The sequence below is a fragment of the Vipera ursinii genome (assembly GCF_947247035.1).
Source record: "Vipera ursinii genome assembly, chromosome: 1".
Classification (NCBI taxonomy): Eukaryota; Metazoa; Chordata; class Lepidosauria; order Squamata; family Viperidae; genus Vipera; species Vipera ursinii.
The window spans coordinates 221,358,545-221,378,122 of record NC_139512.1 but is presented as its reverse complement, the minus strand read 5'-3'; the positions used below and the strand labels follow the sequence as shown (position 1 = coordinate 221,378,122).

General features: G+C 38.8%; 1 protein-coding gene across 8 annotated transcripts in view; it reads right to left on the bottom strand.

Moving 5' to 3' along the window:
* Positions 1 to 8,359: 8,359 nt before the first annotated feature.
* The window catches only part of EIPR1 (EARP complex and GARP complex interacting protein 1), a 308,944-nt gene continuing 297,725 nt past the window's right edge, over positions 8,360 to 19,578 (bottom strand). For 7 of the 8 annotated variants that reach the window (XM_083356602.1, XM_083356601.1, XM_083356599.1 and 4 more), the window contains 3 exons: positions 17,869 to 18,036; positions 16,008 to 16,175; positions 8,377 to 8,690 (listed from right to left, as the gene is read on the bottom strand). In XM_083356602.1, the coding sequence (XP_083212728.1) occupies positions 8,516 to 8,690; positions 16,008 to 16,175; positions 17,869 to 18,036 (511 nt within the window). In that variant the 3' untranslated portion in view covers positions 8,377 to 8,515. Of the gene's footprint in view, positions 8,691 to 16,007; positions 16,176 to 17,868; positions 18,037 to 19,578 lie in introns of all 8 variants that reach the window. The other variant, XM_083356595.1, reaches the window with a different exon arrangement.

The following is a 19,578-nucleotide window of genomic DNA, read 5'->3' as shown; positions in this document are numbered from 1 at the left end:
GGGCTTTTTTTTCTCATAGAATGCTCAGAACGGCGTTCCGGAACATTTTTTTTTGCAAAAAAAAACACAACCCAGCTTCCTTATTGGTTTTCCTAAGCCTATTGCAGGGCTAGCAATCTTGGCTCTTTTTTATGACTCGTGGACTTCAACTCCCAGAAATCCTGAGCCAGCCATGCTGAGGGGAAAGGGAGAGGTTTCCAAGCTGAGCCATGCTGGATCAGGAATTCTGGGAGTTGAAGTCCTTGAGTCATAAAAGAGCCTGCACTAGAGGAGGACATTAAAATTATTTACAGGATTACTTCTTTAGGAACTAAACTTTTAGAATCTAAAACAGCTAATTCAGAAAAGCCAACAGGAAAGAACCTCACATTTTTCATCTGCTTCTGTCTTTTGGAAGGTAAAATTAGATAACAAAATAATCTATTTCTTATGTTAACATTTCTGCAATGAAATCAAAGGTAACAGGAAAGAAATGAGAAACATTTTTCTCAATGTAATATGTCTAATTTAGCTGATTCTAGGAAAAAAATAGTATCTTTTGTACACTCTTGAAAACTATTTTGAATCTAAACAATTCTTAAGAATGCAATATTCTTAATTTGGACTTTACTTTTACTGTTTGGACTGTTGTGTGTTTTGAAAAATAGATTATTTAGAATCTAGTAATTTTGCACTTCAGTCTTTAAATAATTACCCTAGTATATACATAACAATATATGATGTTTTCCATGGTGAGCTTAACATCAATAAAAACATTTATTAAAAAGGCTAAAATAATTTCTGGGGGTATTATCTGTATAGTAAAATTTTGGACAAGCAGTGATCATGTTACATATGTGCATAAGCGTAGTCAGTAGCATATGCCTTTTTAAAAATATCAAACATGCAAAGAAACAAAAATAAGTCCAAAATATCTGTATTATATCCAGAAATGCCAACTTTGCAACCAATATTTCTCATCCATAACTATGGCACCCTAAGGATACCTGCATACATGCAAATGTTTCTCTGGGATCAGAACGCAACAGGGATTGCTTTTTCCTTCCAGTAACAAATACCTAAAACCAGTTTATTGCATTTGGCAATTGTACTAAAAAAATCTCATTCATGTAATTTGAAATCAAGTGAAAAATTGATTTAAATTATTTTATTAAAACAAATTAATGGCAATTCTTTTATAAAAAGTTGCCTCAAACAAAATGAGTTTGACATGCCTGCTCTAGATAGTTGAATGCTCCAAAATAAATTCTAGACCAGGCCTGTACATGCAGCCTACCAAGCACCCTTGGACAGAGCACAGATTTTTTTTTTAAAGTAATAAAATCACCACCACTGCCCTGAAAGTCATGTTGCCTAGTGCCTCCATGGCTTACCATGACCACAAGCTCCAACACTGTAGATGCTCCTCTAGTCACCAAATCATTGATTAGCCCACCAGCATTCCTTTGCAGACCACAAAGATTTTTAATTTATCAGTGTGGGCCTTTCCTTTCTACAAGTTGATAATGATAATGATAATGATAATGATAATGATAATAATGATGATGATGATGATGATGATAATAATAATAATAATAATAATAATAATAATAATAATAATAATAATAATATGAAGAAGAAGAAGAAGAAGAAGAAGAAGAAGAAGAAGAAGAAGAAGAAGAAGAAGAAGAAGAAGAAGAAGAAGAAGAAGAAGAAGAAGAAGAAGAAGAAGAAGAAGAAGAAGAAGAAGAAGTTGGAAGGGACCTTGGAGGTCATCTAGTCCAAACCCCTGCTCCGGCAGGAAACCCTATACCATTTCAGACAAATGGCTGGCCAGTCTCTTCTTAAAAACTTCCAGTGTTGGAGCATTCACCACTTCTGGAGGCAGGTTGTTCCACTAGTTAGTTGTTCTAACTGTCAGGAAATTTCTCCTTAGTTCTAGGTTGCTTCTCTCCTTGACTAGTTTCCATCCGTTGCTTCTTGTCCTGCATTCAGGTGTTTTGGAAAATATCTTGAATCCCTCTTCTTTGTGGCAGCCCCTGAGATATTGGAACACTGCTATCATGTCACCCCTCACCCTTCTCTTCATTAAACTACACATACCCAATTCCAGCAACCGTTCCCTATATGTTTTAGCCTCCAGCCCCCCAATCATCTTTGTTGCTCTTCTCTGTACTCTTTCTAGAGTCTCGGCATCTTTTTTACATCGTGGTGACCAAAACTGGATGCAATATTCCAGGTGTGGCCTTACCAAGGCATTGTAAAGTGGTATTAGTACTTCACGTGATCTTGATTCTATCCCTCTGTTAATGCAGCCTAGCACTGTGTTGGCTTTTTTGGCAGCTGCAGCACACTGCTGGCTCATATTTAAGTGATTGTCCACTAGGACTCAGAGATCTTTCACAGTTACTATTATTGAGCAAGGTACCACCTATACTATACCTGTGCATTTGATTTTTCCTGCCTAAATGTAGAACCTTACTTTTTTCACAACTGAATTTCATTTTGTTAGATAGTGCCCAGTGTTCGAGTCTGTCCAGATCCTCCTGTATCTTAAGCCTATCTTCTGGAGTATTGGCTATTCCTGCCAGCTTGGTGTTGTCTGCAAATTTGATGAGTTCCCCATCTATCCCCTAATCCAAATTGTTGATGAAGATGTTGAAGAGCTGCACAGACCTCTTCTAGATTTTCCTCTTGCCTTTCTGAGTTAACTCCTTGGTCTGTCATTGAGCAAGAATTGACTTTGTAGGGAAGCATATTATCATTTGATGTATATTTAACATATGTTCTACCTTTATTTACCAATTATATAATATTTGTATGCAATCCACATGGCGAGGTTTGGGGAAACTTGCAACAGAAAAAATATATTTTTAAAATCATAAGATTAAAACATCACCTGGCCTGCACCGCCTCCGCTGCGGTTCACAACGTTCACGCGGTTCACAAGGTATTTAAAATAACAATACAAATTACAAAAGTTAAGAACAATTAAAATAATTAAATTTAGTCCTTGAATAAAATAAAACCCCTGTTAAACTCCAATTAAAACCCAATTAAAATAAAATTACAATTAAAATTCTCAGTCCTGGCCGGAAAGCTCAAAGACCTGTCTTCAGGTCCCGGTGGAATGAGTGAAGGTCAGGGGCAGTCCTAAGCTCCACAGGCAGCTGGTTCCAGAGGGTAGGCGCCCCCACAGAGAAGGCCCTCACCCTGGGTGTTACCCACCGGCAATCTTTTGCCGGCGGCACCCTGAGAAGACCCTCCCTGTGGGAGCGCACAGGACGAAGGGAGCTTGATGCCGGCAGCAGGTGTTCCCTCAAATATCCCGAACCCAAGCCATTTAGGGCTTTATAGGTCATCACCAGCACCTTGAATCTCACCTGGAGGGCAACCGGAAGCCAATGCAGCTTTAACAAAATGTCACCTTGATCTATTCTGAAATGGACAAGCTACTAAAGCTCGGAAGAAAAGCCCATGGGGAAATTATTGAAGAGATATTGGGGGAGAGAAGAAAAAAGAAGAGTATAATGGGAGTTATAAATTTAGATCAATTGTTCTTTGCATTGCTTATTAGCCAAGAATAAAATCTTTTTTAAAAAATCTAACTTTCCTCAGTTGCTTCCTCTCAATCCTAGAAATTGTTGTATGACCACAATCTCATTCTGATTTAGCAACTGTGTACACCCATGAAAAATAAAGTTAAGGTATGTTTTGATCCAGTTATCAGGAAGAGATACCCAAAGGTTAGGCACAGGCTGATCCTGTAAACAGAAGCACAACACAGTCATTATAGCAATAGCCAAAAGCTTAGAAAGGGGAATGTCTTAACTGATGTTCCTTCCTGAGGCTATCAGCATTTTTCCGCAGCTTATTGGGATCCCCCCACACGCGCACACATACACAAACACCTGTTGTATGACCAACAAAGCAAAGTCAAGTAACCTAGAAAAGAAGCTGGGAGGCTGGGAGAGCAAGGAAACTGCACAGCAATGTCCATTTTGGCTCTGCTAAATGTTACTTGTTGAACAAATCAAGCCAGAGTAAGTTCACACTCAAAGCACAAATGATCGTGCTCAAATTGTCCTATTTTGGACCCAGCTCTTTGGAGAAGGCTCTGAGGCTGGGAAGGGTGGAAGGAAACTGAAGAAGAGGATGACCAGCAGCAGCATGGATGGACACAGTTATAATGGCAATAAAGGTGCTGTTGGATGACATGAAAGACTAGCTTAGTGACAGATCACTATAGAGAAAATATATCTATGTGGTCTCTAGGAACTGACAATGTCCTGATAACATATAATGAAATAATAGACTATAAGAGGTTCCCAGTATGCAAATGTTAGGATTCTTTCCAGACTTTCATACACTTCAAAATTCATTCAGTTACCCTGAAGGATTTTGAAAAGGTAGGAAGGGAATGATTTGGGCTGCAGAAGCTTACTTCTTTCCTCTGACCTGTTCTGGTTGAGCAGTAGAAAGTAAGTCCCAAAATAATAGACTGAGTGAGTATTCGATTGTTTGTGATTCACATTGTGTGCGTGTGTGTTTCCAAGCAGGCAGATATCCATATCATGAACTGGATTAAGTCAGAAAGCAGCAGTAACTCTGAGGTATTAAACAATGTGTTATGCAGCTTATGCATATAGGCCTGTGAGAAGTCAGACACTGTTCTTCAGAAGAAAGTCTGGATTTTTTCAGGAGCTGGATGAGAGAAAGCTAGGAAATTTCAGTGCCTACTTGTTTTTAATTCCACTGCGGAAGAACAGTGGGGTGTATCTAATGATGATTATATTTTTATTATACTCAGTTGCCAATCTGTATTTCTTTTACACAATCAAACTGCTTTACAAGGAACTGAATTTTCTGACCAATTCAACTAATTCTTGTTTTCTCAATTTCAATTTTGCAGCAAAGTAGCACTGGATTTCTTAAAAAAAAACCTAGCAACACTTGTACACATCATGTGCAAGATAAGAACAGAACACAACAGAGTAGATTTATAGGACAAGTGTGATTAGACACACAAAGAATTTGACACGGTGCAGAATCTCTCAGTGTACATTCAAAAAAAGAGTTAATAATAATCATAATTATGATACCAATAAGGAGGGTAGTAGAAAATATGGGAAGGAATAACAACAACAACCACAACAACTAGGAACTGCTTCCATCCTGCGATGGTATCTGTAATACCGTCAAACATCCACATCTGCCTATCCCAGGTCCTTGGTATAAGCCGGACTCAATATGTAGACAAAAATGCCAAATCCAGTCTGAAAATCTGGCTGACTGTGCGATGAATAATAACAACAATAATAATAATGAGGAGGAGGAGGATGGGGTGGTGATGATGATGATGCCATATAGCATAGACATTAGATAGAACTGTGAGAATTAAGTGTTCAGCAGAGTGACGGCATGAGGGTAGGTAAACACTGTCCCTCTGTCTAGTTGTTTTGGCATGCAGTGCCCTATAGTGGTGTCTAGAGGTTTATGTCCAGGATGTGAGGGGTCTGCAGCTTTCCTTCTAACCTGCACAATATACATTTCTTCTACGGAAGGCCTATATATTATGGAAAGCTATGTAGCAAAAAAGTTTACAGAAAATAGTAAGATCAATAATGGTCTGATTTTCATGCGACCAAACCAGACTGTATATTCCTATTTGCCATAAAGCACAGTTATGCCAATATCTCTGGGTATTCTGGAGCCTATCAGACTGCCTAGCTAATGGCAAAGGATTGTGAAAATTGCAATCCCAGAGGAAATTAAATTGTTAATCCCTGCAGCAAAATCTCTACTTAATCCCAACAGTTTATACAACAGTTACTTATCATTGTGGGGCACACAGAGACCACAGCTTTTGTTACTTGACATCCTGGGAAGTTGATGCTGTAACTTGGATATGTACTATAACAGCCAAGGTCCAAATCCTCACTCTCTTTCAAAGATGAGACCTAGTTATTATTTTCAGTTTACAAAACCCAGCAGCTCTCTCTCTCTCACACACACACACACAGAGAGAGGAAGAAAACTAATTCCTCCACCACCAATAATTTATTTTTAAAATGAAAGGATAGTCTTGTCTTGGGGAGGGGCAAAAATAGCATTAGCCATTATACTGTATATGTGCCACAGAAGTTCTATTTATATAGGAAAGTAATTGATGGAACTTTTGGAGGGAGGGATAGCCCTAATAAGCAGGCATATACATAGAATGAAGGCTACTGCTAAGCTTGTAAGCCGCCCTGAGTCTTCGGAGAAGGGCGGTATATAAATGGAATTAAAATAAAAATAAAATAAAAAAAATAAAAAATAAAAGGTTGAGATTTATGGGTGAATGTGAAGGGGATAAAATGTGTTAATTTGCTAACCCTTGCTAAAAAAGAGAAGACTTCACCCAAAAGGTGGAAAGGCAGCAGAAATGTACATACTACTGTAAATTAAAGGGACCGACAAGGACCCAAGGAACAGAGTCACCATTCTTTAGGAACTGGGGAAGGGAACAAAAGCGAATGCAAATAAGAGAGAATCTCCCATCCTGAGTGGAATTATACTCACTGTTGTTGAGCATATATCACTTGGTTTGTATCGTTAAGATGAATTGTGACCACTGCAGAGAAAGCAGATCATTATCTACCTCTTCCACCAAACCTTTGAGCAGACTTTTAGGACACAACCCACAATTTGCAACTCTACCAAGCTGAGGACAGCACTCAGCCTCTGAGTGGTATGCTGGAGTTCCCAAAAATAGAGAGAGCAGAGCGAAATCTGAAACAGATTTTTATTTAATATCTTTCCAGTTATTATTATTATTATTTTTTTGCAGTTCTCTGGAGATAGGCCCTGACTTTCAACTCCTACTATCTCCTCTAACCTGGTAAAAAGTCCATTGGACCCGAGCACTTGGTAAGAGATTTTATTCTGTTCCTGCAGCAGATGATTGCTAAGGATACAGGAGTACCTAAAGTAAATGCTATAGTTTTTTACTGGTTTGCCTTTTTCCTCTGTCCCCATCTCTCCTGCCTTACATTAAGTTAAGATCCTGGAGTCAGTAGTACCTGCGCTTTGCAAACTCCATTTCTCCTGTACTTTGCAAAGCATCCTTCTACTGATACCTTCAAATGGCAATAAATGTTCTTCATCCTATCTATATAGAGAATATCCCTCTATGATTAGAGAAATGTGTTTTGAAGTGTAGGAAGAAAAGTCTTCATCATGGTTCCATCCAAGCCGGGGATAAACAACATGGCGACTGCTTTAGGTAGAAGGTTACAGTTTATTGCAGAGGAAAGCCAGACAGAAATGTGGATCCAGCAGAAAAAGGACTGAACACATGTAGGAAGTGGGTTTTGTTTGGAGTTATTTCCTGTTTCAGGCTTTGTATTTCCTGTGTCACATATTCTAACCTGAGTCTGGGTGTGCCTTTCTGGTATTCTTGATGGTTGTGGATCAATCCTCTTATGTCCAAAGATCATATCCTGCTTTCCTGAGGCTGGGGTATGTAGATTTTAGGCCTTTGTCTTTCTAAGCTTCTAGCTCCAACCTTCTTGATGGTTTACATTTGCATGACTATAGAAACTGGTTTTCTGCTTGGGGGAAGGAGACCTGGGCTATTAAGAAAACTGGGCATGCTTTTCTGGTTCTTCAATATCTTTTTAGGAAATATATTTTTCTGCCCTTTTAATATTTCCTTCTCTGGGGAGCTGACTTCTCCCAGAAGAAAGAAGGCAGAAGAACATTTATTGTATTTAGAAAATTTAAGTAGTTGCCCATCTTACATACAATAACCATGTGCCTGAGATATTTACTGATAAGCTACAAGAAAACTTGATGAAGCCAGAATGCAATAACCTGGTGTAAGAGCAAACTGGTAAGAGAATTTCATTTCTCTCTCCCTAGATTTTAAAAACATGGATTATTTCATCCCATAAAACGGATGTTTCCATCTCCTCCTCCTTAATGCAGTCATCTCTAGTGAACTCCCATCCTACAAGGCTCTCCAGAGGATGGAGGGAATCTATGGGAACCCTATGAAGAGCAATGGAGCAAGAAAATTGCTAGACTAGAGAACCTCACAAGACGCACAAAATCCCTCCTTGCTTCAGGCAATTAACTCCCTCCATCCCAGCATGGTTTATAGATCCCCTCAGACCTCTGGAGAGACTCGGGAGGAAGGAGAAGTAAGAGGGAAGAGGAGAGGCAAGGAAAGATCTGTTCTTCCATAAGCTTGAAGAGCATCAGTCTTCACCCTAAAACTGAAGTCATTCCTACAGCACAATACATATCATACAAGAAAACTGGATCATAATAATAATACCGTCACACATTTGTGGGGGTAATCTTTGTGACGCTCTTGCTGTTTAACAAAAACAGTCCTCTCTTTTTTCCCAATTTTCATACTAGATCTTTAATTTCCAAATATTTACACCAGAAAGAAAAGGTTCCATCTATGACATTTATTTGAGGAACAAAGTATTTCCAATTATCAGCCAACATTGAGATAATGAAGCTCAAAAAAATGTGAATAGATTTATAACAGTATGTGGTATTTAAGAGCTCTGGGGACTCTGTTAATAACAAGCCGTCCATCATAGCTTAACGAGGCAAATAGCCATGGGTCGGCTGAGGACCATTCCACAGCATAGACACTGTCTTCATGTTCTTCGTAGGTAGCTATTATGCTATCCTGAAGTGGCTCTTTAATCCTAAAATTCAAAAGAGAAAAAAGGGCAGGGAAGAGAAAAGCAAATGATTGAAGCAATTCTGATTTATCAGGTGTTGGAAAATGTCATGCTCCTACTCAAATGTGCTGTTAAAATGTGATGGAGAATGGAGCCAAAGAATTATCCAAGAAAATGAGATACAAACAAGCAAATGAAGGATTTTAAAATGGACCAGTGTCCCTGCCACCCCTAGATCCTTTCATTATGTTTAACAACAAAATCTGTGTTAGTGAAGATTTGGGGGAGAAGATCCATTCACAAGCTTTCTCCAATCCAGCCTTTTAATTCAGAGGAAATTATGCATTAAAATGGTCATCCAAGAGCATATTGCAAACGGAAGTCGATAACTGCATTCCTTGCACACAAAGCTTCACAATAGTGTCAGATGCTTAGCACTGAAAACTATCAGTAAAATTTATCAGAACATAGTAGCCATGCTGTACATAAAAACCGGGACCTGAATGTAAGTATGAGAAAAGAGGGAAGGGGGTGGTGGTTGTTCCTGAAAATTGTATGTGTTTTACTCACTTACTAAATTTATATGCCACCCACCTCCCCAATAAGGTGACTCTGGCCAGCTGGCCAACCACAAAAAGATAAATAGAAAAAAAAATTAAAAACCAAAGAGACAAACAAGCACAGGGGTGAGATTTTCTTATCCTGTCAGCCACCTCCAGGAGTGAGTATCTCCTCCCCCCCCCACTTGGGGTCCCAAGCTAACTGCAAACTTGTCAAAGCCAAGTTTTAATGTCCTTCTGGAAGGCCAAAAGGATAGGAGCAGTTCTCACCTCCAGTGATAGAATGTTCCAGAAGATTGGGGCCACAGCAGAAAAGGCTCTTCTCCTTGACCCCACCTACTGGTATTTCTTAGCAGACAGGGTCCATAACAGGAGTCTTGGACCAGATGGGGAAAACAAGTCCCATTGAGATGAGATGGCTCCTCAGATACCCTGAATTATGCCATGAAGTACCTTAAAGGTAATGACCAAAACTTTGAATTGGACCCTGATGCAAACAAAATCTATTTTGTTTTTACCATAACCTTCCCCCCCCCCTGCAAATTTCCTTTTGAAATTGATAAATGAGGCTTGTAGGAAAACTGGCGATGTCCCCACCACTTTTTGGGAAAAAAAATGTTGTTCAGTGTAACACATGTCATTGTCAGAGGACACTAATATCCTTTATTTAATTAGGTTAAGTTAATGAGGGTTTAATAAACAAGCATGGACTGTTTATTAATTACAACCTTTTCTTCATGCCAGGGTTTGCATGGAGGAGGGGTGTTCTAGTAACATTAATCATGGGAGATGGGTATGCTAAAGGGTGATAAGAAAAGCTATTTTTTCTTCCTTTTGGAATTTTTAATTGTCTTAAGTTATTTTGTCCTCTGTTGAATTACCCTTTGCAGATTAAAGTAAACTGCCAAAATACAGAATGCCTACTGTCCACTTGCTTCTAAAAAGCATGGACCACGCAAAGATGTATTTTAGGAAGATAGAGTACTTGTTTGCAAAATGCTGACAGAGTTGCCTTTGTGATCTTCAAAGTTAACTCTAATTACTGCTAATACCATTAGTACTATGCTTTCCAGCAATACTAGTTCAAATTGTTAAGGGAACTTTTACTTGTGGTGGCTTTCGTTCATCTCACCTCAAAATCCCCTTTATGAGTAACATGCATTATTCAGTGGGGTTACTATTTCACTTTATCTGTTTAGGTGTGCAATTAAATGTTTCGCTGTCAAGGAAAGGAGATAAGGATAATTTACCGGGTACACAGAAATATCTTCAGGCAAAAAAAAAAAAAGTGTGCGTGTTCCTGCATGCATGTATAAGCCATCTCCCCAATGTATTGGGAAGTATTTTTATTCGTAATTTAATATGTTGCCTTCCTTGAGAATTTTTATTAGTATTGTAGGAAGGATAGAAAACACTATGTTGCATATAATTCCCCATCCCCAAATGGGTGGAGTATTGCATGATCAAAACTACGTAATTTAAGGCCTATGACAATCAACTGCTTTATATTTATTTATAAAGCGCCCTGGTGGCACAGTAGTTAGAATGCAGTATTGCAGGCTAAATCTGCTGACTGCCTGCAGTTCAATCCTGACCGACTCAAGGTTGATTCAGCCTTCCATCCTTCCGAGGTCGGTAAAATGAGGACCCAGATTGTTGGGGGCAATATGCTGATTTTGTAAACCACCTAGAGAGGGCTGTAAAGCGCTGTGAAGTGATATATAAGTCTACATGCTAATTGCTAAGGGCCATTTTTTTACCTCTTTTGTATGAACAATATGCAGCCTTCACTATCTTTAACGAAAAACATCAGCCAAAAAATGATGATTCTGACATACAGCTTAAAGATGAACATGAAGCACCATGCGCTCTTGAAAATTGAAAATTCTCATGTTGTTTGCATATAGTAATGGAGTTTTGGGTTACCATGGCATCTCCAATTACAAGTCATAGTCAAGACACTTTTCTGCCCCAAACCTTTATTCCTAGAAATCACCAAACTAACCTTCAAATTGCTCGCCTTAAAGTTAAACAGAAAATAGACTTTTCCAGACAAATGGTTAACAGTGTACAAAAGCGATACTCAGATGCCAGCCTGAGGGACAAACAGAACTGTGAAATGAACTTTGCAGATGCCCTGTCTCTGTAGCTGCAGGCAAAAAGTGACCAACATCAGCATTTTGGCAGCAAACAGTGGAATCTTTCCAAGCAAAGATTGTGAAACAAAAAAAATGTGAACAGACAAACTTTTCTTAAAGCAAGCTCATTATCATGTTTTAACCTTTTCTGTAGTTTGGAAAAAGAATGGACTCTCACTAAGAAGTCACAACAGTCCACTCAAGCAGTAGAAAGAAACATTACAGGCTTAATGTACTTTCACGAGAAGCTGCTACTTATTGAGGTATTTAATAATACTCTGAACCAATTAAACTATATTTAGATGGCAGATGCCAGATGGATCAATCCTCCCTATCTTTATTAAGCATCTTAATTCTACCATCCATCTCACTCAGAGAACCATAATCTATAAGGCATATTTTACATGTGTCTTCTAAGAAGACTTCAAGAGCCTTGTTGGAGCAGCACCAAGAAAATTCAAACAGGTTGTAGGGCATCCAGTTCAATTCAACAGTTCAGTCCAAATTGTTGGTTTTATTGGGAGACACCATTCAATTAAGAAATTCAACTGAACTGTCTTCAAACTGAATCTTCATATTAAATTTCTGCACAGCCTTACTGTTTAAGTATTCCTGTATCAGACAAGGAACCCCTAACAGACATAATAGAAACCCAAGTGACCTATTTTGAGATCCTAGAAGGTTATTCATAAACTAGTGTTTTGGAACTGGGGACCAGGAAGGAAGAGAAGATGAGATATAAACCATGAGTAGCACAGGGATTAGAATGCAGTATTGCAGGCTAACTCTGCTCACAGCCAAGAAGTTTGATCCTGGCCAGCTCAAGGTTGTCTCAGCCTTCCATCCTTTGCAGGTTGATAAAATGGGGATCCAGATTGTTGGGGGCAATATGCTGACATTGTAAACTCCTCAAAGAGTGGTGTAAAGCACTATGGAGCAATATATACTATAAGTATACATGCTATTGCTACTGCTATCATATCTAACACACATTAGTAACTAGTACCAACATCATATCATCCTGTTTCATATTAGATGATTCTCTCTTCTGTCCATTACGCAAATGACTAATTTTCGGAGCGTGACCCCAAGGCCATAAGGGGGGGGGGAACCTCTCTACCCTCTTTTTCTATATTGTGAATAAAGGTTTACATCTCCTATCATCATCTAAATCCCACCTTATCATTTCCATATGGGAGAGCGCACTCATCCCTTAATCCAGTGTTTTTCAACCACTGTTCCGCGGCACACTAGTGTGCCGCGAGATGTTGCCTGGTGTGCCGTGGGAAAAATTGAAAAATAATTATAAAATACTTTCTTTGTGTTTATTTGACTCCTATTCAAGAGAATTACTTTATATATAGTCAATATAGGCACAGAGTTAAATTTTTTAACATTTTCTAATGGTGGAGTGCCTCGTGATTTTTTTCATGAAACAAGTGTGCCTTTGCCCAAAAAAGGTTGAAAAACACTGCCTTAATCAACTGGTTGTGCAACAAATTAGCAGTTCAGCAGACAGCAAATAAGGCTGATGTGCACATTCAGAAATTAGGACTAGGACACCGCAGTAAGTGCACAAAGAAACACCATCTTTTATATTTCAAATTTCCATATAAACAAATCCAAATAATATTAAAAGACTTAAGATTTAGTGGGCATAATAGAAATTTAGTGGGATCAAGAGGATTAATGAAACAAATCTACCTCTGGGGACAAATGCTAGAGAAAGGATAATAAGGGTGCTGTCATCTATTTAGCATATCTGTGATTTGCCTTAATTCATCTTTTAATTTTTTAAAACAGCTCCAGGAAAGTGTTGATCCAGTTATGGAGGAGCAATGAAAATAAAATTGGGAATTCCAGTGTGATCACACCTGGAATACTGTATGGTATTTTTGGAAATAATACTGTAAAGAAGGCAAATCAGTACAATAGTTTTTGTTTCATTTCCACTATATTTTGAGTCCTCCTTGCTGACCGGTTATGCCAATTCAGACCCAATGAGTGGCTGGATCCACACAATATGTGCAGCATCTCTTTCTTTAGCTCTCGTTCACACAACCCATAACAATAATTTTTAAAGCAGAATGGCTGGGGTTGTCATACTGAACCAAAATCAAGTATGTTTACATCATGGCTTGGGACCATACTGTATATGTATTCAGCCACTGTCTATGCAACTTCCATTACTCATTTAGAATGCACCACACCTGCCCTTTTCTTGATCATTCCTCCAGGTTCTAGAGTTCATTTTTAGCTTTTCATGGTTTACTTGGACTTTTACCAATTAAGTGTTTATGAGATGTTCACAAGTGACCTGTCTTGTAATCCTCTATTAATAAAAGAAGAATAAAAAAACTATACAATTTTTAACTAGTAAAATACCATTGTCTGGAATTAATTTTGATCTTAATTTGCTATGTATTTAATGTTTAATTGTGTATCTATTGACCTCTTTAGCTCTTTATTTTTTTTCCAACCTTTATAAATAACTCAAGATGATGAACATACCTAATACTTCCTCCTTGCCCTATTTTTTCCCATAACAATCACCCTGCTGGGCTGAGAGAAAGTGACTGGCGCATGGTTACCCAGCTGGCTTTCGTGTTTAAGTAGGATTAGAACTTAGAATCTACTTGCTTCTAGCCTGGTGCCCTTAACCACTAGGCCAAACTGCTCTCTTTATAATGTTAGGATGTTTCTTCCTGGTTGCTTCTATCACCCACTCTTCAAATTTAGAATCCTTATGCAGTCCTGGATTACTCAGTGAGCTCTGCTTATTCAAGCTCTCTCTATGAGGACAACGGTAACGTGTTTGCTTAAGTGGGAAGTTAGGCTACTGAAGTCTTATGCAGGTTGACTGTGATCTATAAAGTGAAGTTCCTGTCACTCTTCAACCCACAGGAAAAAGTGGCTAGAAATTGATAGATTTTTCATTCTTTCTATGAGGATGGGCAAGACAGTGATTTACTCATCCTCTGACTTTAAAGGATGATTACATGGTTGACTCTTTTGAAGCGTATGGCCCTAAATAAACATTCAGAATGTCTCCTGAACTTTCAGTATCAAAATCCTTTCTGCAGCCTGAAAGGTTCTATATTTGGGAATCATGACACCCAGATCTATTCATCTAAAATTATTGCCCTTGCTGTTATAAAATATTTAGAGAAATTTGAGATGAAATGAATTGTGCTCTTTGTACCTGATACACATAGATGCAGAAATGTTATTTGGGGACTCACATCCAATTCTCTCACTGGCAAAATATGTTTGACAAGAGTCCTGAAGGATATGGTGTGAATGCATACAAAAAGAGATTTCTTATAGTTCTCGTTATTCATCTTATCACTTCTCAAATGTTATATTTAGTCAACACAATCTGTAATAGGTAATTGCAGACTGGAGTTTTCAGGGTTCCAGACTACCACATCTTTCAGGACATTTGATTGACTAGCAATAGCAATAGCACTTAGACTTATATACCGCTTCACAGTGGTTTACAGCCCTCTCTAAGCAGTTTAGACTCAGCCTATTGCCCCCAACGAACTGGGTCTTCTTTTTACTGACCTTGGAAGGACGGAAGGCTAAGTCAACCTTGAGTCGGTAAGAATTGAACTTCCAAATTGCAGGTAGTCGGCAGTCAGCAGAAGTAGCCTGCAGTACTGCATTCTAATCATTGCGTCACAACGGCTCTTAATGCCGTTGTCCTTTGATTTATCTGGGTCTAGTGAGAATAAAATGTGGAAAGCTGTAACAAGTGGATAGGTATAGTGCAGAATCCAATATAGGATGTGGATATTGTAATACAGCAATCCCCCATCTTTGTGGCCTGATGGCCCATCTGGGAGAGGAGAGGAAAACCGGGCCACACGAGCGGCGGGCTGGTGTTCATACGTGTGGAGCTCCACTTCCATAAGTGGAGCTGGGCATGCATGTGCACCGGCCTGCCTTTCGTTTGAGTGGAGCTGTGTGCACACTGGCCCACCGCTCGTGTGAATCGAGCCATACGCATGTATCCGCCAGCCTGCTTCTCATGCAAGTGGAGCTGCGCACGTGCATGTGAGCTGGCCCACCTTTCACATGGCCTGGTTCCAAATAGGCCACATCCCAGTAGTGGGCCACGGCCTTGGTTTTGGGGACCCCTGTTGTAGTAGATCCCAGTTAATTAAAAATGCAGAAGAAATTAGAAATGTTTATTTGGGTAGAGGAATCTAGAAAGGATAAGCAAATGACAATTTTTCAAGCAACTCTTAAACTTAAAGCTGTACAAATTTAAACTATGTGGTTCAATGTTATAAGGAGACAACGAGGAGACAAAAACCAGGAAATCATTCTGGGGGAAACCAAAAACTTCCCCCTCCTGTTTTATGTATGAACATATGGAAGACTTTTTTTTTAAACTTCCATGAATTTTGGATCCAAGTCCATGTGATCTTGTGGCCTCAACGTGTCTGATATAAAGACCAATCATTAAAAATATGAGGTGCCAGTTCCATTTCCTTACAAAAGTTATTTCAAATATATTGATCTACTTACCAATAAGGTACATACATAAATATCCTAAAATTAGTAGAGAAGATTCCCATTAACCAAGAACTTACAGACATCTTTAGTGAGTTTATTAAAAGCAGATAGATTCTTACTTGTCATCTTGTTGACGGTCTTCTTGATCACTAAATTCATCATCATCTACCAAGTGTCCAAAAGGCTCAGAAGAAATTGATACCATGTTGGAAAGAATGACTCTGCTATCACTGCTGCCAGTAAGTACTAACTGGTCATGGGAATGATTATAACGCACATTCCAAACCCTAAAAAAAAGATGATTATGAAGATCAGTTCCTAGAGTGGTTCCTGTTGCATGTTGTTATTAAATGTGTTGGAGACATCTCAAGCTACCAAAGTCCATATTGTGAACAATAATCAATGACTGTAAGAAAACAATTATTTGCTAAGAAGCAAGTTGACTGCGTCATTCAAATCTAGATAGTACATAATGGGTTAAATCCAGAATACCTGAAAGTGGAATATCGCACATATACCACCAGGGAAGCTAATAAGGTACCATCACTAAGTTTATTTCCAGGGGTTTTCAGTTAATTTGCAAGGCTTTTTATTTCTTTTACTCTGAGCATAAAATTTAATAAGTCATTAGCTTTAGAGCTTATGTTCCAAAACAATGTAAATATAATTTAAGACTCAAAAACTCATGTAAACTTTGGTTGTCTCATCTCCACATCCCCCAGAAATTGAGTCTTATTCAAATATCTTAACCATTACACTACAGTGAACAGTGGGATATTTATTTATGAAAGAACTATGTTGGATTCAACTTAATACATGCTACCAGGCTGAAGAAGAGGACACTTCTTTTGGCTAGACCAGGAGTAGGCAACCTTGGCTCTTTTATGACTCGTGGACTTCAACTCCCAGAATTCCTGAGCCAGCCATGCTGAGGGAAAAGGGAGAGGTTTCCAAGCTGAGCCATGCTGGCTCAGGAATTCTGGGAGTTGAAGTCCACGAGTCATAAAAGAGCCAAGGTTGCCTACCTCTGGGCTAGACAGCATTTCACAAGACTATCAGAGTATCTTTCCTGAGAGCATGAATAAGCCCCTAGGATCCTGCTACAAACTACTTTCCATTTGGGTTTCTAAAGCTAATTTTTTGAGCCGGGCGGGGGGACCCCTAGCCACTACCTGAACTTCCCAAACCCACCAAAACAGTTTAAAAGACAGTCCATGAGTATCTTCAAACCTGCCAATCTCAGTAAAGGGAAGGGATACAACCAAGTGAGCAAATGACTTGTTTTATTGTATTTTTAAAAACAACATAACTGAGGCAGAAACAAATCGACTAAGCTCTCAACTGGAACTAGTGGTCTAGTTTCTTTCCATTTGAATTGGTATGTGGACCTGGTGTGGAACTGCCTAGACTTAGGCCTGCAAGTGGTTTAGTACCTGGTCTTCATGCCATTTCCTTTAAGGCAGAAATGTTAATATTCTTAAACTAAAATCCATAAAAATACTGTATTTCCAATGTTTGCATGAATGTATAAGAAATATGCAACATTTTCCCTGAAGTAAAGCAAAATATAAGTAATATTTATAAATTTAGTGTAATACAAACATAAAATACTTGTAAATATTTTATTAAATCAATCCAAATGATCCCCAGACGCTTACAGTGAGCAGTAAAAGAGTCCATTAAGAGGACTCTTTTAGCATTATTGTGTTTTTAACTTTACATATCATGTCAATGTCTTCAGATGTTCTGCACCTGTTAATAAAGTAATAATCTATGAATAGGTAAAGATGTTAAGAAGCTGCATCTTGTAAGTGACTGCAAAGTTCAGGACTGTTTTCCCACATATATTGTTACCAAAAATATTTGCTGTGCTGACAAAAAGATGAAGATCTGAAATCCAAGATGAGCCTCCCTGACAGTTTTGGAGAACAGGACCATAAAAATGGAATCTTAGAAAACTGCCAAATAAATTCACTTTACCAGTGGGAATGTTCTTCTAGTGTCTTCACTGCCTCGTTGACGTTTCTGGTGTCCCAGAATTTCACCTTGCAGTCATCTCCACAACTAGCCAAATAGTACTGTTTGTTGGGATTAAAATCTAGGTCCCGCACCAGCTGTCCATGAGCATTTTCTATACAATATATTTGGCTGTAGGAGAAACAAAAAATTATTCATCAAGAATAAATACATCTATACTGAATGCTAGGTAGGCTACTAATATAAAAAAAAGAGGGATGGAGACATGTTTGCCCTGCAAATTTATCTATGTCCATTTAAGGAATGATCATTAAGGAATGATTTGCTGCATCTGTTCTGGTGGCAAGAACTTAGCACTACTGCTTCACTCCTTTAAAACTACTGTCTGAACTGAATGTCTGGAAAAAGATCAGTTATTGTGAGCAAACAATCTGGGACCTCCCATTATATGAATGCAGAACTTCTGACACCTATACACACACCACTGTATCCATCACTCTTCTCTGTATTGCTATAGGGCAGCAGGTAGAGGGAAATAGCTATTCATTAGTTCCTCATCTTTATCATACTGGCAGCATCCCCAGGAACTTGTTTCCATGCCAAAGTCCATCTCCCATGTAGGAAAATGGGGGACAGGGAACTAATGAGTAGACCGAGATCGCCATATGTGCATTGTCACAGTGCCAATGATGAAATTCAGATGTGCATCACAGTAGATTTGCAGCAGGTTGGATGCTGGTTACAGAAACCTCTTGCTGGCACTGACTCAAAGTGAACATGCCATTTCATTCTCACTTTATTGCGAATTTGGTTCATTCTTATGGCACCCACCAACAGAAGCAACTGTCAGTTTAAAAATGAGTATCTTGAAGTAGCATGGGACAAGTAACACAAAAAAAAAAATCTACAGGGTGTGTGTCATAAATGTGAGGGGGGAGGGAGAGGGAAAATTATAAGCTGTTATTACAATAATTCACTCTTGGGAAACAATATCAACACTGGGAGCTATTTTAGAAAAAGATACCAAATATTTACGGGGGTTTTTGCCTGCAATTTCTAATAGTAAAAAGAGAAAATATTGGATGTTTTCATAAGTAACTTTTTAAGAAATCGGTATAATCGATTCTCATTGTTCATAGAAACAGTTAGTCTTCGGCTTATGACCACAATGAAAATTCTGGTCCACTGATAAGGAAGGTGGTTGTTAAGTGAGGTGAACCCGATTATACCACCTTTTTGGGGGGGCAGTTATTAAGCCAATCACTGATTTGCTAAGCAAATCCAGCTTCTTTCTATGATCCTGCTTCTCAGAGGTTAAGTGGGAAAGTCACAAGTGGCAGCTGCATGGGACTCTGCAACCCCGTGAATACATGCCGGTCGCCAAACTCCTGAATTTTGATTACGTGACCATGGGGGTTGCTGCAACGGTCAAAAGTGTGAGGACAGGTCACAAGAAGTCACTTTTTTCAGCACTGGCATAACTTTGAATGGTGGCTAAAGGAATGGTTGTAAATCGAGGACTACAACTGCAGTTATATGCCATAAAGTCGCCACAAACCCTGAATTAAGAGAATACTGAGGCAAAAAGGATACTCGCTTTCAGCATGGCAGCTGCAACAAGAAGAGCGTCACCCTTTTCATGCTCAGCTGGGACCTGAGCATGACTCCAACTTTTCCCTGCCCAGCACCTGTCTGTGAATGACTGTGAAAGCA